At 37.6% G+C, this 23630-nt stretch overlaps 1 protein-coding gene across 2 annotated transcripts in view; it reads right to left on the bottom strand.

Annotated features, from left to right (window-relative positions):
- Positions 1-331: 331 nt before the first annotated feature.
- Positions 332-23630, bottom strand: part of FBXL4 (F-box and leucine rich repeat protein 4) — a 78952-nt gene continuing 55653 nt past the window's right edge. For both annotated transcript variants that reach the window (XM_040239142.1, XM_040239141.1), the window contains exons 7-9: positions 12998-13069; positions 9908-10220; positions 332-4944 (exon numbers count right to left, since the gene is read on the bottom strand). In XM_040239142.1, coding sequence (XP_040095076.1) covers positions 4781-4944; positions 9908-10220; positions 12998-13069 — 549 coding nt within the window. In that variant the 3' untranslated portion in view covers positions 332-4780. The remainder of the gene's footprint in view (positions 4945-9907; positions 10221-12997; positions 13070-23630) is intronic.

Here is a 23630-nt window from a genome sequence, read left to right as displayed (position 1 = left end):
AGACTGCAACTTAAAAATGTTTTCTACCACTTCCATTAGAAAAAAGCTAATAATAAACATATCAAAAGAAGAATTATATTTTGTGACACATGAAAATTACATGAAATTCACCTTTAAGTGTCCAGAAATACAGTTTTATTGGAATGTTACTACACGTATTCACTTTTTGTCAATGGTGGCTTCCAGACTACAATGGCAGAGCTGAGTAGCAGCAACAGAGACCTACCTGATGCTCTCATCATTTTGCACTGTTGCTTGGCACATTACAAATCATAGTGATACAGCTATTTCTACCAACATTCTGAACGCCACACGTACTGTCATTCCACAATATTTTTACAGTTTTTATTACCAGTGCATACCCATAAAGTTGGAACAACAAAAGAGAAAAGTAAATTCAAGTGTCATGTATTTAAGGCACAGAGGAGTATGGATTATTTTGTTACCAAATTAGATGGCAAAGCATTGTGCTTAAAATGCAGTGACACTGTAGCCACTCTGAAAGACTAATACATGGGAATTACCATACTAAGCACTCGCCACAATATTCTCAGTTCATAGGAATGCAATGGCCAGAAAAATTAGAAAATTTAAAACAAGGTATCTTATCACATCAGAATGTCTTTGCAAAAATTAAAAAATGAAAATAAAGCTGTAAAGTAAGTTTGTAAGTGGCTCATTTGTTAGCCAAGCAAGGAAAGCCTGTTACCAATGGTGAGTTAATTAAATTGTTTTTGATTCATCAGCTGAAGAAACGTGTCCAAAGTAAACCTGCTTAAGACTAATAAATTAGCCTTTTGGCCCAAAGAATTGAGAACACTGGGAACAACATCATTAGTCAATACAAAACCAAAGCAAATGATCCTGAGTGGTTCTCCTTGGCTCTTGATGTGTCAACAGATGTTACTGATACTGCCAAGTTATCATTATTTATTTGATGAGTCAATGCCAAGGTTGAAGTGACTGAAGAGTTGGTTTCTATGAGTGGTCTGCATGGAACAATTATAGACAAGAATATTTTCTAGTAAGTTAAGAAAATGTGAATTCAGTATAACCTAAAGTAGAATCTGCTAAGATGTGTTACAATCAGTGGTGGTAAAAATATGTGTGGAGCAGAAAACAAAAGGTTTAGTTGGTCAAATTTACAAAGCTTGTGAAAATGCAGTTTAAAACTATAATTGTTTACTGTATTATTCATCAACAAGTACTTCATGAAATACATAAGATTTAATATTGTGTTATTGTGCTACTGGAAAAGCAATGTCAGTGGAGAACTTCATCTAATCATCATTAGTTCTGCTATTTTTCATCAGATAAAGAAGCTGAATATCCTTATTTGTCCTCTCATACAACAGTTAGCTAAACAGTGGTACTTTTATTGTGAGTTTTTGAGGTCAGAGCTGATATTGAGATTTTTCTGAACTAGAAGAAATGCCCTCGGCCACTATTACAGAATATTGAATGGCTTTGGAATTTAGCTTTTGTTGCAGGCTTGATAATGTTTTATAATGAATTCAACCAAAAATTGAAACAGTGCACAACAATATGACAATAGTTATTCCCACTATATGTGGATTCACTGGGATTAAGGGAAACATTCAGACCTAAGGAGAACTGTAGACCAGTGTTTCTCAAAGGGTGGCCCTCAGAGCAGCAGGAGCAGGAATGCCTAACTAGTACTAGAAATGCAAATTCTACTGAATCAGAAGGCTTCCCAGGTGGCTCAGTGTTAATCTGCCAGACAATGCAGATGTGGGTTTCATCCCTGGGTCAGGAAGATTCCTGGAAAAGGAAATGGCAACACACTCCAGTATTCTTGCCTGAGAAATCCCATGGACAGAGAAGCCTGGCAGGCTACAGTCCATGGGGTCACAGAGAGTCAGACACAACTTAGTGACTAAACAACAACTGAATTAGAAGCTCTGGAGGTGAAGCCAGCAAAAGAGTGCTTCTATGTGAAACTTAATACAACAAAGCAATATTGATGACAACTAACACTGAATCATAAAGTTAACACAGAGCTGCTTTATTACTTCCTGTGCTATGGAAAGGTAAGACAAATGACAGGAGCTCCATTCTCACATGAATTTGCAGCAGATGTATTTTCTGAGTTCCAACAATAGGTATGGCAGTGTTTTCTGGATCTCTAAATGTAAGTATAAAAAAAAGAACTACTTGTCAAAATCTATTCAATTGTGCAACTGAGGAACTTCCACCTAAACTTCAATCAGGAAGTGAGTCAGGAAGTGAATAATCTGCAATGTAATATCCTGAAAGGAAAATATCAAGGGAAGAAAGAACCTAATGAAATTCTATTAATGCCTTCCAAGTGATAAATCTGCACCATGAAAATCATATTCTCATGGATTAATGTATTTGGCAATCCTTATCTGTATGAAAAGATATTTTCAAAGACAAAATATGTAAAATCTTACTACAGATGAACATTAACAGATGAATATGTACAATCAATTTTTTTCTATTTTGATGACAGGAAATATTAACACTGACTCCAAACTAAGTGAAATGTTACCCTCCTCCAAACTATTTCTTTCAGTTAGTAGAACTGCAATACAGAAAACTTCAGTTATTTTTGTTTTGAATTCTGTCAATAAAAATTTTGTGGAAATTCATTTTCTCTTGAGTTATATATATACTTACAAAATAATCTCAATTTTTTGCCTCTTAGCCCACAGTATTCAGTATTAGGTCTGCCTGAAATACTGCCTGAAATATTCAGTATCCAGGTCTTTACAGAAAATGTTTGCCAACCTCTGCCCTAGAACCAGGTGCCTCACCTGGACACTTTTAAAGCACAGACTGACCGTACAGCATCGAAGGCCAGATGGCTTGGGTGTGTATGCTTGGCTCTGCTAGTAGCAGCTATAGTCATGAGATAAGTTCTTTGATCTTTCTTTGTCTTAGTTTCCTCACCTGTAAATGGGAGTAACCAATGATATCTATCATACAGGGTTATTATGAAGACTAAATGAGTTATAAATGGAATCCACAGGAAACAGTGCCTCACAGGAAGTATTAATTCAATGATAGCTGTTAGTCTAAGAGAAAAGCACTACTTCACCCAGTTGGTAGTCAAATTATAAATCCCATCCTCCACTGAAAAAGACATTTAAGATGATGCTTACATATATTCCTGAGTGAAAAGCAAGTGCTTGAAGATAGTAATGGAGACTAAGCAAGCCTTTTTCTTACTGCCCTTTGCTTCTGCCATCAAACAGAAGATGTGGGGCGTACCAAAAGGACAGCAACTCTCATACAATGGTTTCTTATGTGGAGGAGATTGGATTACTATTTTAATATTTTAAATGTCACATACTACATTCTTTATATTCTATAAAATAGGCACAGTACTACTTGTAATTTATAATTTTAAAATTTGACATATGGCTGAATTCAATAATATATTCTTATTCATTCAACAACTATTTACTGAATGCCTACTATTTCCCACATGTATAAATTCACTAGCTTAAGAACTTTGGTAGGGGTAAAAATGCTTTCCTATACATACTATTGAGAGTATCTTCAAAAATTTCCTAGAGATATATGTTAACTATGCTAATTTTTAACCCAAATATGCTTCTTCTTAAATGACTACATCTTATAACAAGAAATTATAGAGTAGTGCTGTCCAATATGATAACCACTAGCCTCAGGGAACTACTGAACACTTGAAATGTGGCTAGTACAAACTAGGAATGGAATTTTTAATTAAATCCAAGTTAAATAAAACAGCCACATGTGGCTAGTGGCTGCTGTGTTGAACAGCAGAGTTCTATAGGATCACTCTAGGATGTGTGGATATTGGAAATTTACACTTTGCCCTGTGTGGGAAAATAAATTTTGTTACAGTAAACGTTTAACATTAGTTTGGTATTTGGAACAGCCCTGCTTTTTCATTCCACAAAATATTTTCTGTCTACTTTCTTAGCAGCAGAACTAAATCAATTTACAATTAACAAAACAATGTTTCTTTTCTTTGTTTCCTCCACTATAGCTGGTTTCTGATTATTTAAGGTGCTGGGGCACAGAAAAAACAAATAAATAAAATCCACATATAATTCAGATGACTTAAACCTTTCCCTCTGGCAAATTTTTAAGGCATCTGCTGAGCAATTGTAAAATTTTCATTTAGGACCTCTTGTTCTTATCTTTGCCCATCTTTTTATACTGTTATTATCCAACAGTAAAATAGATAAATATATCAGAAAAGTGGAGAAACTAAAAACTTTCAACTTGAATAATTAGCATATCAACTTAAAAAATAACCTTAACAGATGAAAAATAAGATTCTTCCTTCAAACAACTCTAACAATTTTGTACATACCAAACAGAATACTGGCCAGGTCATAAGGCTTATTATTAATAAGGCATCCTTACATGGAGGTGTGAAAAATTAATTTTATTTTTGCATAAATATCATACTTTATTGTCCAAAGTGCTCCTTTCAAAATAAGTTAAAATGTTTCCATATTACTTTTATCAAACATGTAGTTACTGACTAAAGCATTATACCACTGATTAACCAAAGATAAAAACAATATGAGCCACTCAAATATTCTTGAAGGAAAGTGCTTACATTATTTTGTGAAAACATCTGTTTAAATCATTGATGCAGTGATTTAAGGGACAATTCCACATTTTTCTTTAAAATCCACAAATGTCTTAATGGGCCCACCATTATAAAAACTAAACAAAACCAACCCCAAAATAAAACCCTAAAAAAGCACATTCATTTTATTACAGGATATATATGAAGTCACTGGGTAAAGCTCTTTTTTATGAACACTTTCGGAAAGCTCGCACTGAGTTCCAGCACAGCTCTATTATCAATCTGAGAACAGAAGGACACATCAAGTAAGGAGAGATCTTTGCAAGATTCCAGGAGTTTTCTTAAGGATGCCGGACTTACCATTCTTGTTCCTGTTTAAAAACAATACAAAACAAAATATTACACAACATTTATATAATATCCTGATGAAAAGTTCCTTTTGTTAATTATTTAAAACACATTTAAAACAGCCTTTTAAAAATTGAGAACATTTCTTAAAAGACTTAATATTGAAATTGTCCTGTAAAAAATATTTTTCCAGCAAGCTGGTGAATCTAGGACCTGAATTTCATCAATGACCTACCCATTTGATTTTCATTCCTACCTCCTACCCTTTCCAATCAGCTCCTCCAGACGTTCCTATTTCTGTTCACCCCAGTTCAAAACTGTTTGCACATCTCATTTTCCTGAACCCGTGGGTCAAATCGGGCCTCAATACTTACAATGATTCAACCTCTAATTCCATGCAGTGCAATTACTGAGCAACTACCCTGTAGAAACTTCTGTCTCAGGGCACTGGAAATACAAAGATGAGTAAGACACGTGCCTGCCTTAAAGAACTCATTGACCAGAGTTGAAAGCAAGTAAGTACAATACAATTTGATAAGTTTTACAGTAAGTATAAAATGGCATGACTGGAAGACAAATGATGGCTGATGAGTACTATTTAGCTCATAATAAATTTGAAGTGATTATGGGCTATTCAGATGGAATATAAATCATATAAAATATATAAAGCACTGATACATGGCAGGTACTCAAAACATACCAAATATGACTAGGCTCCAAGATGTCATGTGTTGTAACTACAGATTTTCTAGGGAGGGAAAAAAAAACCCACAATGGTATTGCGTATACATTCGTGGGATGGGGATTCAAGTTTCTGAAACAGTAGTCTATGCCTTTTGCTCTGAGAAATCCTATCTCCTCCCCTCCCTGCCACAGACTCTAGAAGCTGTGACTGTACTGCTATCCTGACTGTGACCAGCCCTGTGACAAACCAATGCAGATCCTCCTGGGAATTCAGAATTGGGATTCAGTAAAGTCTCCAGTGCCCACTCAATCTCTTGAGCTAAAGACATGGAAAACTGGGTCATGACTGCTATATTTGGCCATGTGTACCCAGAGAAGCAGAGATGGCCAGCATGACAAGAGAAGAACAAAGCAAGACCAGAGGGAGAGGCAGACACAAAGCCTAAGGCAGCAGACGGAGGGCATCGGGGATGGGGCCTCAGCAGGCAGGACAGGAGAAGGAAGGAAAAAGAGAAAAAGCTCCCTCGCCTTTTGATGGTTTTCGGTCCCTCCTGAGGTCTGACCACAGCCAGCTTCTACCCATGGGATCTCAGATGGACACCTGTATCTTCATGATAACTGTCTTTTTCGTATGCTTTAGTTGGTGGCTCAGATGGTAAAGAACCTGCCTGCAATGTGGGAGATTGGGTCAGGCAGATTCCCTGGAGAAGGGAATGGCTACCCACTCCAGTACTCATGCCTGGAGAATTACATGGACAGAAGAGTCTGGTGGGCTACAGTGCAAGGGCTCACACTGAGCCACTAGGGAAGTCTTTCCTGATAAATCTGGAGCTCCTAAAGCCCAAGAGAATTTCAGGGAAGGAAGTCAGAGACTGAACATTTAACTGGGCTAGTGTCCCCTTTCGTATTCTTCCAGGGCACTCTGTGCTGTGGTTTTGTTGTCTACTTAGGACACAGTCCTGTTTTCAGTCAGCTTGCTCTTTCGTATCTCCAGTGTTGAAAACAAGGCCAACACAGTATATGCTCAATAGGTGTGTAATCAACAAAAGGATGAAGGGATGATGGCTAATTTCCCAATGCCATTACCCTGGTGTAGACCCTCATTAGATGGATTATTGCAGCCAATCTCCCTGGTTTTGATCTCTTCCTTCTCCAAGTCACCTACTACTCATTTCCAGGTAAGGATTCCTAAAACATAGTTCTAAATATATCACTCATACCCCTAACTGAAGCCCAGTAAGAGCTCTTTCTTGTTTAATTTTGTGCAGATTCCTCATCCTGGTGTTCAAAGCTCCCCATGTTACCCTCCATTACACCAACATTTTAGATCAAATAAGACTGATTTCAACTCCTCTGCTTTGGCTTCATGCTATTTTTTCTGCCTACAATGCCCTCCTCCCCCAATTTCCTGCTCATTTTTTAAGTCTATCTTTCAATTACCTATTAGCCTTTTTTTAAAAAAATTATTTTACATATTTCTTTATTTGGGGCTGTGCTGGACCTCTGCTGCTCAGCACGGGTTTTCTCTAGTCGCGGCAAGCAGGGGCTACTCTGGCTATAGCACGTGGGTTTCTCCCTGCAGTGCTTCTCCTCTTGCACAGCGTGGGCTCTAAGACAACTGGGCTTCAGTAGCTGTGGCACATGGGCTCAGCTGCCCTGCAGCATGTGGGATCTTCCTGGACCAGGGATCGAACCAGTGTCCCCTGCACTGACAGACGGATTCTCAACCACTGGACCACCAGGGCAGCCCCCTATTAGCCTTTTGAATTAAGCCTTTCCTTACTTCTCTGATCATATATATATTTCTCTTTGCTTTGAGCCTCATCACGATGGACTTGCTTCTAGCTTGCATTACAGTTATTTATATGCTTGTTTTATTTCTTCTTGCTAGGTTATCAACTCTCTGAAGACAAGTACTCTATCTTATTCAGCTTTGTACTGATAGACAAGTACGTTCAGTATGAAGAAGTTATGCCACTTAACATTCATATGTGCTAATCACAAAATGACAAATAAAATAATGAATATCAGTATGGTTTAACTAAGAACCCCTTTTAAAAGAAAACAATAAGGATTCTAACACTAAATGGTGAAAAGAAACCAAAAAACAATAAAAATACAGCACAGTGGTTAGAAGCAGAGACTCTGGTTCAAGTCCAGATTCCTTACTAGTCAGGAGCCCTGGACAAATTATTTAACCTATTTCCACCTGTTTTCTCCTCTGTGGCTAATATATCTATTAATACCTCATGAGGTTATGGTGATGATTAAATAAGTTAAAATATGCTCAGAACAGTATAAAGCATACCGTCACTTTGGTGTTAGCATTATGAATTATTATTAGTGATATTTTTTTACTGTGCTCTTTATATTTGAAATAAGATGCTCCAATATATTTGCTTGATGGTCATCTTCCATTGAAAATTATATAACTATACTCAGCAAAATAAATAATGATACTCCCTTCCTCATGCAAGTCACAAATATTTCAAAAGAACTCATGATACTAATTACCTGTATTTCTTTTATGTCTCTGTCAAGTAATTCATACATTCATAGACCAAACTTAGGCTACCTGACAACAGAACCCATGGTCCATAACACCTGTGCTTTACTTTGGGATCAGTGTTACTTATGTCTTTGGAGTTTGGTGGCATCTCTTTCAGATACTGGCTACTTTCCATTCTAGTATGTTTTGGAGTTTATTTGAGGGTTTTTTTGGAAGGGGAACTGTAAAATAGATTTTAAACAACACTGGCACCATCCTCTGAAGTGAAGCCTGATGGAATTCATGATTATTATTATTTTTTAATACAAATTTATTTATTTTCATTGGAGGCTAATTACTTTACAATATTGTATTGGTTTTGCCATACATCAACATGAATCCACCACGGCATGATTATTTTTAAAGGCTTTTGGCTGCTTTTTCTCATCGTCCCTGTGACTTTGACTTTTTTTGAACATTTCAAAATATTTATCTTATAGAAAAAGTCTAGGCTAATTCAAGGGAGAACATGAATAGGTAGGAAAAGAAACAAGCAGGTTAAGTGGATGTGGTGTTTTGAAAACACAGTACTGATCCTGGGCTCAAAATCCTTGTACTTGACCCTTGCTCTGCTACATGTTAACTGCTGGCTCCAGCACCCTCAACTATGAAAAGACAAATGATATCCAGATTTCTGAGCTATGAAGATGAAGGAGAATATAACACAGATGAAGTATCTAGCCCAAAGTATGTATATAATAAACAAGAAGTTCTTCCTAAATTTTTAAAATCAATTTTTTAATTGATTTTTTAAAGTGTATTTACTTTTACTGAAGTATAGTTGATTTATAATATTGTATTAGTTTCAGGTATATGGTATAATGAATTCAGTAATTTTTGAAGATTATATTCCATTATAAGTTATTATAAGATACTGGATATAATTCTAGCATATATATATATATATATATCTTTGTTGCTTAGTTTGTAACTATTAACCCCATATGCTTAATTTTCCATTCCTAAGTTTTTAAGAAACAATTTATGCCTATAAGTAACTCTGATAAGTAACATGTGACTATATAAGCAACACCTACAAATGTACCATAAGCCTGGACTGTGGAGAGATTTTAAATGAAACAGAAACACCAGTCCTGAAAATCTTCAGGTTTCCCTTTGGTTAAATGTTGAATAAACAGGAAAAGATATAGCTAGCACTTCAAGGACTAATCTATTAGTATTAACAGATTAGCAGAAACACAGTGCAAGTGTTTTGGGTTCACAACTGTGTGGACAATTATAACCGTGGCATTCTAGCAATTCTGGCCAACATCAGAAGTAACAAAATATCACACAGTTTCTGGCTGGAAATTGCAATAAAGACACAAGGAATCCCAGAACTGGGAAGGATGTTCAATAGCTTTGCCTTAGGGTAGAACTACTCCTAAAAGCACAATCATCAGGGATAGAGACTTACAGTATTCTTTAATCAAGAATTTAACGTCAAGAAGCTGTGTGTGTGTGTCTTGAATTCATTATACAAACGAATTATTTCTTATCTGTCAATAAAAATGGAGAACACGGCTCATCCAAACTCTCATTCTTCTCACTAGACCAAGAACTAAGGATTATTCAGAGTTTCCTGATAAATTCAAGGATAAAATTCTGTTATTGCCCTCCCTCTCTTACTTAAGGACAGTTATAATTATCAAGACAACATTTTGATTGCATCCAAGATTTTTTTTCTTTATAAAATGTCTGAGATTAGCTTTTATGTCAAGGCTTTAAAATAAAACTTACAGACTGCACCTTACCTAATATGTCCAGTTGGCGTAATCTGGTACAATTACACGCCAGTTCTTCGATGTCTGTGTCACACACCGACCTGTTAGCTGTTAGAAAGAGTTTCTGCAAGTTTGGAAGCTGGCGTGCCAGTCTGGCAAAGCACCCGGTGCTGCTCTGCAGAGTAGGGCACCAGCCGAGGTCAAGTTCCTCCAGAAGCGGACACCCTGAAGCCAGTTCGGCTATCCCGCTCTCAGTGATGTTCTTACACCTCCACAGATCCAGAGTCCGGAGTTTTTTACACTTGGCTCCTATCATGCTAGCTGTCACATCGTAGTCTTCAATCTGGAAATCAAGTAATTTCAGTCTTTCCCATACTATGCTCAGAAACAGAAACTGTCTGGAGCATGTTCAAACATCCTTAATCACCTCCTGTTGTTTGCTTCCATGTAAACATCCCCACATTGTGGTTAATACAGATCTGCTCACTCATCTCCCAGAGCGGCCGCTGTTTCATAAAACAGCAAGAGTAATCACGTCCTTAAAAAGCCACTTACAAGAATTCCAGACAGGATGAATGAATTAAATCCAAAGGCAGCCTGAAATCCTAAGGCCCTCTCGAAGAATTTGAGGATTATTTAGTGTATGCCTCCCATTTTGACAGTGCTGTTGCCACTTTGATAGGTATGTAAGATCTCCCTGAGAAAGGTCTGTACTTTGCTAGGCATTAAAATAGTAAGTGAATATGTTGATAGTATTAATAAGGATACTAGTTTTGGTTAAATGAGGTCTTTGGAGACTGAAAATGCAACCTGAAGATAATTTAGATCGTGATACATTAGCTGTTGTCAGTTATCAGAGGTGTCTAGTGATTTAACTCATGATCATGGGATAAGCTTCTACTAATCAAGAATTAAACATTGTTCATGGACTTTGACTGTTTTAATGATGTTTCTTTAAACAGATTCTTTTAATTTAAGAGTTTTATTTGCTTTTGTTATAATCAGGTATTGTCATTATCACCAGACATTAAAAGGAAATGAAACAGTAAACATTTTCAATGATTACTTCCTTTTATTTATTTCTTTATTCATATTTTCATCTACAATGTGCCAGCACTGCTCCAGACATCCGGAACAACAGTGAACCAAAAAAAAAAAAAAAATACTGTGTTCACATTTCTTGGAAAGACATACAGACAGATAAGTGAGCAAAATAAATTCAGAGAGTGATAAGTAAAATAATAAAACAAGGTGCTGTGAGAGTGATTACAGTGGCAGGGGTTGAAGGAGGGAGTAGCGGCTGCCAGGGTCTCTGGGAACGAGTGGGACACGTTCATAGATGTAATATGGAAAAACAGGTTCAGTGTCAGGTAAAGCTAGAAAATATTGGCTTAAGCAAAGGCAAACTCTCTTTATTGTAGGACATACTACTGAAAATGTCAGGAGGAGGATATAGGAGCATCGTTTCCTAATTTTGACCCAGAATTCCTATTTGCCCTACTCTTTCCCATAAATATACAACTTTCTAAATTGAATATCTTTTAGGACTAACATTTCATAGGTCAACTTTGGAAAATGTTGCCTGCTACTACACCTAATTCCAACTATAAATATACATAATTCCAACTCTAAAGTGCTGTGATCAGAGGCCTGTTTTTCTAGAAAATGCTGCTTTACTTTATGGGGAGGTAATTAGCAGGCAGAAACCTCTAGCCAAAGTTAAAACAGGGTCCTTACTAATCTAAAGAAGGCGGGCTAACAAAATAGGCAAAGATCCAAGTGACAGTAACTGGCTGGTGTGTTGTCACAGAAAGTGCCACGGAATGTCCCTGAGCTCATAGAAGAGAAACTAGAAGGACCCAACAGCAGCCCGTGAAATGGCTTACTAAGGTAAAAAGTTGATCAGAAGTAAGCAAAACGTAATACTGAGTGAGTAGGCTCCCAAGACTTTCCAGAGACCAAGATGAGCCTAAGCCTATGAAAGTGAAAGTGTTAGCACCTCAGTCATGTCTGACTCTTTGCAGCTCCATGGACTGTAGACTGATAGGCTCTTCTGTCCATCGAATTTTCCAGACAAGACTATCGGAGTGGGTAGCCATTCCCTTCTCCAGGAGATCTTTCTAACCCAGGGATCAAACCTAGGTCTCCTGCACCACAGGCAGATTCTTTATGGTCGGAGCCACCAAAGAAGCCCGCCTGAGTCTATACATGTGGTTTAACAAAGCCTAAGAAACTTTGATCTTGCAACATCCTGCTTATTAAGGTCTTCCTAATAAGTGGGTGCAAAACTGGAATGATTTAGGATTTCCTGAATCTGCTTTGAGTGTGTGAGTTGGGGTTGGGGGGGGGCAGGTAAAAAAATAAAAAGGAATAGATTGCTCTACAGTCAGTTACACTGGGAGACGCATTTCCTTTGAGTGTGTATGCACACAGACACATACACGGAACACACACACATAAACACACCAAGGGCTCTGCTGTCCCTCCAGTGTCAGCACTATCTATTAACCATGCCATTTAGTTGAAAACCATTTAATTCGTGGCAATAACTCTTTTAATGACATGTAAACTACAATTTTGAATCTCAAGATTATTCCAAGAGTCCCTAGACTTTTGGATTTCACAGACCAGTGACCACTGCTTCAAAAACATGTGAGCATCAACATAGGCTGGTGTCCATCATTTTATCTTACTCAATAAGGGCAGTAAAACAAATGCAAAAGCAAACAAAATAAATTTATCTACTGTCATCAACATTTCCAGTAAATAATCTCAGATCTCAAAAACTAAAATTAGCCTCGTGAAAAAGTAACCAAACTACTGGCATTTGGGTATGATTGATTTACTATTTTGTAAAGAAGCCCAGAGAGGTAAATAGCTAGTCTGAGATAACATCTTACTTGAGGCAGAACCACCCACTTTATACCACACTATACTTCTCTCCTTGTTCTCACAGATAAGTAATGTCCATGTTTCAAAGACAAACTCTTCGATTTAAGAAAAATGTTTGAAAGTGGGTGCACAGTTGTTAACCATAAATCTGAAAAGCTGCGAGTGGGTGTGGGTTGAGTCAGGATAAAATTCACCCATGGGAAGAAAAAATAATTTTCCAATACTTACCATGACACAACTACCCAAACTGAGGTGCTGAAGGTCTGAACAGAAGTTCAAAATGCTGAGCAGGGCTGTTTGCTGCCATTGGGACCCACATCAGACACAAATAAGGAAAAAGAAAGAAAGTGAAACAAAGAGGTCAATTAGACATTAAGGGCTGTCACTGCTCTTCCTGAAACAGAGCTCAAAACCTCAGTTACAGACACCACAAATGCCATTTAATGAGTCCCCAGGTGTTCACGCCATTGATTGGCTTGGAGTCAAGGTAATCATTACTCGTCTCCACATAAGTCATCACTCTGTATATGATTTTGCATGTCCTAAAGACATCTATATTCCCTATGACCTCTCAATGCATTTCCCAAAGGTAAGCAATTTGAAAGCCTGGTGAAGACGAAATAACAAGATAAGCCAAACCATCCCTCCCTAAAACACACACACAAGAGAGCTGGTGACAGTGTAGAACAGCACAGCTTTGACATTCACTGATCAGCTGCAGCCTGATGGAACTGCCAATAGCCACCCCAAATCAGGTTGGAGCCGGTGACTTTAATGTCAAAGGATTCTCTTTGTTGACAAGGATCCCAACAACCATCGAGTACCTGTCACTAGCAACATGCTCACTGAAACATATATACTGTGTGCTTTCTAGTCATGTTCCTGCCATTTCAGCCCATCCATCCTGGGCAGTGAAAAGGGTCTCACCACTAAAGAAACCCAAAGGTACGCAAGACTGCTACATAATCATGGTTCCTGAAACATCTCTAAACAATCAAAATTTCACTTGATTACATGCCCACTGTGACAAATTTTAAAACAAACAATGCAAAACATTCAGATTACTAGTTTCTCTTTTATAAACTACAAAAAAAAAAAAATTACTACTCAAACATGTGGCAAACTTTCTAAATATTTGAGCTAAATAAATACCATCTAACAAAATTAAAATGATAGTATACAACCTCTGTTTAATCTATTTCAAGTGTTATAAACCACCCCCCCCCAAAAACAGCAGTTAGTGCTATATTTAAAATGGATTACCAATAAGGACCTACTGAATAGTAAATGGAACTCTGCTCAATGTTATGTGGCAGCCTGGATGGGAGGGGTGTTTGGGGGAGAATGGATACATGTATATGTATGGCTGAGTTCCTTCACTATTCACAGCTAAGTATACTTATTTAGGCAAATATTTTATAATAACTTACACAGTCTGCATATTAAATTGAGAATTAAAAAATCATTTAATTGTAGATAAAAATGATAACTTTTCATTCCTACCTTAAAAAAGGAACTAACATAGAACATAAGAGATTCATATTGAATGATATCACACATTTTTCCTAAAAAAGAGATGAGAGATCAAATGCTGATACCAAGCTATGAGGGGATAAGAATGACCTTGGAAGAGATGTTGTGAGGAATGTAACAAGGAGTCAAATAGAGATAAATAAAAGGGTTGATTGGGAGCACTAAGGTGAGCCAGCACAAGTTAACAGTTTCCTGACTTTCTCCAGCAGAGCTCATGATAAGCCAGAGATTGTACGAATACCCAGATACCAGTTCAGGTTGGTCACTCAGTTGTGTCCGACTCTGCAACCCCACAGACTGCAGCACACCAGGCATCCCTGTCCATAACCAACGGCCAGAGCCTGCTCAAATTCATGTCCATCGAGTCAGTGATGCCATCCAACCGTCTCATCCTATGTTGTCCCCTTCTCCTCCTGCTTTCAATCTTTCCCAGGTATAGAGCACAAGTCTATAGATCAGCCTGCAATCTCTCCAAATCCAGTTAACCAGTCTCCTCCTAGAGTATCTTTAGTATCTTTTCTTTTCTCTATTCTATTAGTATTCAGAATGAAAGTACTACTATTGATGATAAAGCAAAAAGCAGAAACTGCCTCTTCACTTCCAGGCATAAAATGACCTGATTTTAGAAAAACCACAGACTCAATGATTTAGAGCAGGAGCTGATGAAACACTGCTCATTGGACTATGGTCTGTTTTTGTAAATAAAGTTTTGTTGAAACAAGGCACACCCATTTCTTTCTGTATTGTTTATAACTTTTCATTCTACAGCAGCAGGGCTGAGTAGTTACGACAGAGACCATATGGCCTGCAAGGTCGAAAATATTTATTACCCTCAGAATGAACGGGCCCACCTCCAACTTAAGAAAACAATTCTACCTTAATGACTACTTGAAGCACTTCTACACTTCTAGAACACACAAACAGATGGATTAAAGCTACATTAAGGGTACTACAAAAAAGGTATTCAGAAATAAAAACTGAACAATTTTATGAACTTCTCATTTAAAAGATTTAAGATACCTTTAAGGTCCCCAAATTGACAAATTCTGCTGGTTAGTCCTGTAAAATTCAATATAAGCCTAAGAGTAGCTCTATAAAATTAAAATACAATTTAAATACTTAGAAGCTTTAATAATGCAAAGCAGCAGATTCATTTTCAAATGGGTTTGCAATTTTTAAACAAAGGTCAATGTTATTTACATCACTGTGGAAGGGAAGTCACTAAGAAGTGACTGGATCCACGTTAATTCCTTCTACAGAATTTTCAAAACATACTCTAGGTCAGTAGTCCCCAGCCTTTTAGGCACTAGTGACAGGTTTCCTGGAAGATAATTTTCCCACGGACCAGGGTTGGGGGGACCAGTCTGGGGATGATTAAAGTGCACTGTATTTATTGTGCACTTTATTTCTGTTATACATCAGCTCTACCTCAGATCATCAGGCATTAGATCCCAGAGGTTGAGGACCCCTCCTCTAGATGAATGTTGGCACCTGATAAGTAGGATTTCCACTCATAAAGAAAGAATCCTTTTGCATTCTACCTGAAATCTACCTACTGGCCTTGATCAGCAGCTTCAAAATCCAATGGATAACTATAGGTTACAGAGAATTATTATTGCCACTACTTGTTACAAGGAAATTTATTAAGAAATTAAGGAGGGATTCCCTGGTGGCTTGTGGGAAAGAAGCCGCCTGCCAATGAAGAAGACACTGGTACACTGCCTGGTCCAGAAGATCCCAAATGCCGTGGAACAACTAAGCCCTTGCACAACTATTAAGCCTGTGCTCTAGAACCCAGGAGTCCCAAATACTGAGCCCCCATGCCACAACTACCAAAGCCTTAGTAGCACTCTAGAGCCTGATCTGCAACAAGAGAAACCACTGCAGTGAGAAGCCTGCATATCACCCTAAAGAAGAGCCTCTGCTCACTGAAACTAGGCAGAGCCTCTGCAGCAATGAAGACCTAGCACAGCCAATAATAAATAAATAAATAAATATTTTTTAAAGCATATGTAAAAGATGAAAGAAGACAGAAATTCAAATTTTCATTGACAGTTTTTTTAAGAGATGCTATCCATAAAGTAAGCTATCATAATCTTTCTTCCAGACTTCTAAAGGGCTAAGCAAAAATACTTAATAAAATGATAACTGATGCTTATTATACTCACATATAAGTTTTAGATAGTCCTGATTTATAGCTTAGTAGAATAACAATTATATATATTTATGTATCATGCATATTTTATAATGAGACCTTATATAATCCACATATGCAATATTATGGTCATTATTTTACATTAATATAGGTTTATAATTATTGTCACTAGTTAATAAGTTTTACAATTAACAATTTTTACAGTTAAAAATTGTTGCTTATCTTTAATAACAAATACAACCTTACTTACAACACTCTTAATATAGGATGGTAGAATTTTTTAAATCAGTATTTTCTACTCTAAAACATGATTCCTAGATAGCATATTAATGAAACAGATAACAAGTCTATATATCACAAACATACACTAAATAAAATAGACTAGTGAGATCACCTTATCACAAATGTGCTTTCACTGTCAGAGCATTAACTACAAGTAATGAGATGAGATGTTAGAAAAGTATATTCACTAATGAATATTTATAAATTTACATAATACCACCAAAGAAATCCTAAGAACACAATAACTCAATTATTGAAATTTAAGATACACATACATGAATTTCTCTTTCTCTAATATTTTTGGGGCCCAGAATTCTTATATCAATAAATTTGGGTAAGGGAAATATAGACTAAAAGTTGAAGTATTTTAAGAACTATTTAAAGTACTTGAAACTAACTATATTTAGGATATTTAAATTCAATTACTTTATAGATGTTTATATAAATCTTTACTATAAACTGTTTCTTTTACAATGTTTAAATACACAATATGATACAATTTATATCCTGATACATAACCACAACTTGAAAGTAATATTGTCTTTAACAGGTTAAACCTGAAGATCAACATTGTGGTAGAAAAGTTAGACTTCTGATTGAGCTCTAAAAAGAGAACGTTCAAGATCATGTCATTATTCAGTCGCTCAGTCGAGTCTGACTCTGCAACCTCATGGACACCAGGCTTCCCTGTCCCTCACCATCTCCCAGAGCTTGCCCAAGAAACTCTCTTGGGCGAGTTAAATAAGCAGAGTGACAATATAAGTCTTGTCATACTCCTTTCCAATTTTGAACCAGTCCATCGTTCCATGTCTGTTTCTTCTTGACCTTCATACAGGTTTCTTAGGAGAGTTAAGGTGGTCTGGTATTCCCGTCTCTTTAAGAGTTTTCTAGTTTGTTGTGATACACACAGTCAAAGGCTTTCACATAGTCAATGAAGCACATGTATAATCCAATGAATGTTGGCAATTTGATCTCTGGTTCCTCTGCATTTTCTAAATCCAGCTTGCACATCTGGAATTTCTTGGTTCACATTCTGCTGAAGGTTACCTTGAAGGATTCTGAGCATTACCTTGCTAGCATGAGTGCAATTGTGTGGTAGTTTGAACATTCTTTGGCACTGCCCTTCTTTGGGGTTGGAATGAAAACTGACCTTTTCCAGTGTCAAATTCCAAAAACCAATGTGTGTGAAACAATAAAACCTAAGACCAAGTCACATACATTTGCCTTGCCCTATGGTCTCATTTCAGAGTTTATTTCTACCATGGTAGTGGATCTCTCCTATAATAATACAGTTGAACACATCTTTGGTCACAGATGACTAAACCAATCATTCTCCATATCAGTCCATGATGGATGATGGCAGAGATGTGCAGTCAAAAAGTCATGGCACTTTGCAAACCAGCGGAACTGGGCTGTAAGCCTACTGCCTACATTAACAGAAAGAATGCTCTGATCTGAGGGTTAAGGGTTGGATTGTTTAGAGAGCACAGAAGACAAGTCTGAAGCACACTTGGTTGACGCTGTTCATCTAAATTATGCTCAGGTGAAGGTGCACACGTCCAAAGACTATCTGCTTCCAAAAGCATACCTTTCCTCCCTGCTAAGAGGGAGTTAACAATCTGTTTTGTGCTGAAGTCTTGAAGCATTTAAGTCACATAAGTAACGCTCATGGTTCTCATTCTAAACTCACTATGCAGGTCTCATAACTGTAATCTGGTTTCCCCTGTGATGTGCCAACAATGAAAGAATGTGCTCATCAGCTGTCTTTAACGAATGTGTCCTTACCAGGTAGATTGCTTATACCTGGTATATTGCTTACTGTCATGATGGTGGACGATAATGAATCTGACCCCCAAGAAGCCAACAGGCTTGTCACTGTAGCTGAATCATGGCCAATCACACAGGTCACACACACCTCCACCAAAAGCCTCATATTTCCACTGGCACTTCTATAAACTCATCCAAGATAGAAAAGAAGTCATAGACATAGTCTTTCCTAGAGACCTATATTAAGGACTTTTAAAAGTTTGTTAGTTTTATAATATAATATATGAAAAGCTATTACAATCAATTCTTGATTCTGTTTAAAAACAAATAATTATTAATATCTTTTGTTTTCAGTTCAGTTCAGTTGCTCAGTCGTGTTCAACTCTTTGCGACCCCATGAATCACAGCACACCAGGCCTCCCTGTCCATCACCAACTCCTGGAGTTTACCCAAACTCATTGTCCATCGAGTCAGTGATGCCAAGCAGCCATCCCATTCTCTGTCGTCCCCTTTTCCTCCTGCCCCCAATCCCTCCCAGCATCAGGGTCTTTTCCAATGAGTCAACTCTTTGCATCAGGTGGCCAAAGTATTGGAGTTTCAGCTTCAACATCAGTCCTTCCAAAGAACACCCAGGACTGGTCTCCTTTAGGATGGACTGGTTGGATCTCCTTGCAGTCCAAGGGACTCTCAAGAGTCTTCTCCAACACCACAGTTCAAAAGCATCAATTCTTCGGTGCTCAGCTTTCTTCACAGTCCAACTCTCACATCCATACATGACCACTGGAAAAACCATAGCCTTGACTAGACAGACCTTTGTTAGCAAAGTAATGTCTCTGCTTTTTAATATGCTATCTAGGTTGGTCATAACTTTCCTTCCAAGGAGTAAGCGTCTTTTAATTTCATGGCTGCAATCACCATCTGCAGTGATTTTGGAGCCCAAAAAGATAAAGCCTAACACTGTTTCCACTGTTTACATGTTATCTAACTAAATGAAGCTCTCTAAAATGGACTGCATTTTAGGTACAGCTAACAACAGCCTGCATTAGTCAACAGAGGTGACCAAAGTAGGTTCTTCCTACTTCAAGTGTTCCTCTAGATCTTGATCTCAGTTAGTAAGCAACACTGGTTTTGGTGAGAGGCCATTCGTCCTCCTGAGTTTGTTAGCTGCACTCGCTCTACTAAAGAAAGGTCAGGGGCTTCCCATGCTGTCCAGTGGTTATGGTTCTGCACACGTCCCCTGCAGGGGGTCCAGGTTCAATCCCTGGTCAGGCAGCTAAGACCCCACAGTCCCGTGACTTGGCCAAAAGCTTTTAAAAATAAATAAACAAAATAAAGGCCATGTGTGCTCTACTTACCAATATACATAAATATGTTCTTTAAATCAAGTAAGAATGCAGCCAGAAGAACATCATTATCTATGTGTCAGAAAGCAAATTCATGGCACTAAATCAAATCATACTGTTTTCAAAAGACATGCATCTTCTGTAAGAAAGCTCAGGTGCTCTCATCAACAGATGGGAGTGGTACACATTTTACTTATATATAAACCAGCACAAAAAAAAGATAAATAGGAAGTGAGTTTTGATATTCAACAGAAGTAAAGATCAACTGCTTTTGTTTGTCTTCTAGTCCATTAAGATGAAGGCAGTGGGGCCCTTGAAACTTGTCCCAGCACAGTGAGCCAGGTAAACACTTGCTGTACCACACTTACGGATTACTGTCATATACTAGTCCCCTACAATACCTATAATCAGTTTTTCACTTCTTCAGATTCTTTCAATTTATGCTCTATCATTCTTGAAGTGAGGCAATCAAAACTGGATGCAGGTGTTCCATTTATAACTCCAACTTAAAAAAAAAACACTCTTGGTTCTCTTGTCTGCTGCTAAGCAACAGAATGACATTCTTACTGAGCAACCTACACACCCCAACTCACCCCCAACTCCAGACATTTTTTTCCCCAAAACAAAGAAAAGGTAAACAGGTTGAAACTTCTAACACTAACCCATATTGCTTTAGACAATGTGAAGGCCTTCTTTTGAAGTCACTTTTTGTGCAATATGTTAAAAAGCTATCCTATGCCATCCTGTACAAGTTGTATTAGTTTGCTAGAACTGCCATGACAAAATACTGTAGACTGGGTAACTTAAACAACAGAGATTAATTTTTTCACAATTCTGGAGGCTAGAAGTCTGAGATCGAGGTGTTAGCAGGGTTAATTTCTTCTCAGGCCTCTCCTCTTGGCTTGAAACCTGCCATTTACTTTTGGTGCTTTCATATAGTCTTCCCTCTGTGTATCTGTGTCCTAATCTCTTCTCATAAGGAGACCACTCATATTGGATTAGGCCCCGCCCTAATGACCTCATTTAACTTAATCATCTCTTGAAAGTCCCTATCTCCAAATACCTCACATTATGAGATACTAGGGGTCAGGACTCCAACACATAAATTTTGGGGAGACACAATTCAGCCCATGGAACAAGTATTTAAGAACAGTTGCAGATATATGCCCCTTTAGGGGTAAAGGAGAGTTATACCTTTATTACTTTCAAATGGTTCAGGAAAAAATATGCATAAAATAGAGCAATCTATTTTGTATGCAACTTTTCATAAGTCTAAAATTATTTCAAAATAAAAGCTCTTTCAAGTATTTAAGAGTCTATTTCATGAGTTAAATTTCTACAGCTCTCTCTCACAAAAATACATCATCATGTATGGCTAAAGAAGGACTTGTAATTAATGTTTATCATAAGTAATAAGAATCTTGTGAATAGAGATAAAAAGGACTAAAAGAACTTAAAGTCTTTCCAATCATTACATATCTCACTCTACTATAATAGCTTCCTTGTCATTAATGGTAGAAGAAACTAACTACAATTAAAGTCTTCTTCATGTTTGTCCCCATCTTTTGCCTTAAGTCTTGCCTATACAATCATCAAGGATCCACCAAATTCAGTAAAAAGAAAATTATTGCATTTAACCATTCGTTTCACTAGTTATTCTGAGAAACATTAAACGGGGTCTTAACCTCAGCATATGGGTCATTTCTGTTTTCCATCCCTTTGCAATATCTTTTCATCAGGCATACAGTTACAGCCCTGCATCTACTCAAATTAAATCAATGTATATATACCCCTAACTCTGAAAAGAGGTTATCTAATGATTTTCTCTTTTTTTTTTTTTTTGATGTTTTAAGAAAACATTTGCTATATCTCTGATGAAGCAATTTTTCATCACAATCCTAAACATATCTAAAGAAAGAGAAAGATCTCATGAAATAAACTAACAAAACAAATAGAAATGTATTTCACTATCTTTTAGAGCTAAAAATTCTGGACAAATACAAGTTCAAAAAATTTTTTTACAAGTTTTCCAAGTTGTAGATCTCCCATCCATCTGCTTAGCTGATGTGGTTATTCTGTAGAAAGACAAACTTATCTGATGCTTACTAACTTACTGTACAAAGAAAAGATAAATTGACAAGCAAGAGCTATCACTCATTCATTCAACACAGGTTTACCAAGTATCTACTATATATATTCACTATAGTGAATACCAGACAATGTTCTACATACTAGCTGTAAAGACATAAAGAGTCAAACATGATCCCTCTCATTATGGAGTTTATAAGAATGTACTTTCCTTTTACCAGAAACAGATCAGAAGCATGAAGGCAGTAATTTAACCTAAGTCCCTCATAGCACATGCTGCTGCTGCTGCTGCTGCTGCTGCTGCTGCTGCTGCTGCTAAGTCACTTCAGTTGTGTCTGACTCTTAGCGACCCCATGGACTGCAGCCTACCAGGCTCCTCCATCCATGGGATTTTCCAGGCAAGAGTACTGGAGTGGGGTGCCATTGCCGTCTCCCATAGCACATGATGGAAAAGATATTCCTATTTAGGAGGATCTATAAGAATACTTCACAAAGTTGGGAGTAACTTGTAGGATTATACTGAAAAAATCTATACTATCATTTTCACACATACACAAGTCTATCTAATTTACAGTGTGATGTTATTTACAAGTACGATCTAATTTGGTCTTCTCAATAGCCTATGTGACTGGGTAAATTTTTTAACAGGTAAACTTTCAGCTTAGTATAAGTGACTTTCTCAAGCACATAAATCTTTCAAGTGGGAAAACCAAGAAAACTGTTTTATGATGTGGGTCTCTGATACAGACTAAAAAATAAATATCTTCCCAGTTTTTACATTATAAAATAATGTCTGAATCAGATACCCAGAACTTGCTGCTGAGCAGTTTTAACCATAGTTAAAGTCTGATAAAGATCCTACTGCTGCTTCTTCTCACAGCAGGGTACTAGCTATGTATAATCCAAAGCAGTGGAGCCGAGGAGAAAAATCTTAATGAACTAGGCCAGGGCATAAAAGGCTGGGTTTCAAAATGACACTTGGGGCTTGTTTTAAGGTTGCTTTCATTTTAATTGACTACCAAAGCAGCAATCAGACAGTATACACAAAATGCATTGTGATACAACCCCAGTTTCTAACAAGGTTTATACATGAAGCTCTGTGGTCACTTCATCAGGCCTTGTTGGTAAAATCTATCAGGTAGAGAGAAGTGCAGTGCTCTGGACCCACTGTTTCACCAGTGGCTCAGGGAGGTGCCACATCAGCATACCAGGCTCTACCTACCAGCATATAGGGCAATTCTGACCCTGCTGCTGCTGCTAAGTCGCTTCAGTCGTGTTTGACTCTGTGCGACCCCATAGACAGCAGCCCACCAGGCTCCCCCATCCCTGGGATTCTCCAGGCAAGAACACTGGAGTGGGTTGCCATTTCCTTCTCCAACGCATCAAAGTGAAAAGTGAAAGTGAAGTCGCTCAGTCGTGTCTGACTCTTAGCGACCCCATGGACTGCGGCCTATCAGGCTCCTCCGCCCATGGGATTTTCCAGGCAAGAGTACTGGAGTGGGGTGCCATTGCCTTCTCCCCTGCTCCAGTTTCATTCTCCTAGGTTCTCATTCTAATTCAGTACCCAGGCCAGAAACATGCTTGGCTATACCTAACCACTTAAGATCACACCACCTAGACATCAGCTATGCATTACTTTACATGCTAAAATATTTGGGGGATTATATGTCCCAGTGCTGCTCCCCACTATGAT

This window comes from Oryx dammah, unplaced genomic scaffold (genome assembly GCF_014754425.2).
Source record: "Oryx dammah isolate SB20612 unplaced genomic scaffold, SCBI_Odam_1.1 HiC_scaffold_4, whole genome shotgun sequence".
Lineage (NCBI taxonomy): Eukaryota > Metazoa > Chordata > Mammalia > Artiodactyla > Bovidae > Oryx > Oryx dammah.
The sequence above is the reverse complement of the archived record's forward strand: the minus strand, read 5'-3'. Positions and strand labels throughout refer to the sequence as shown.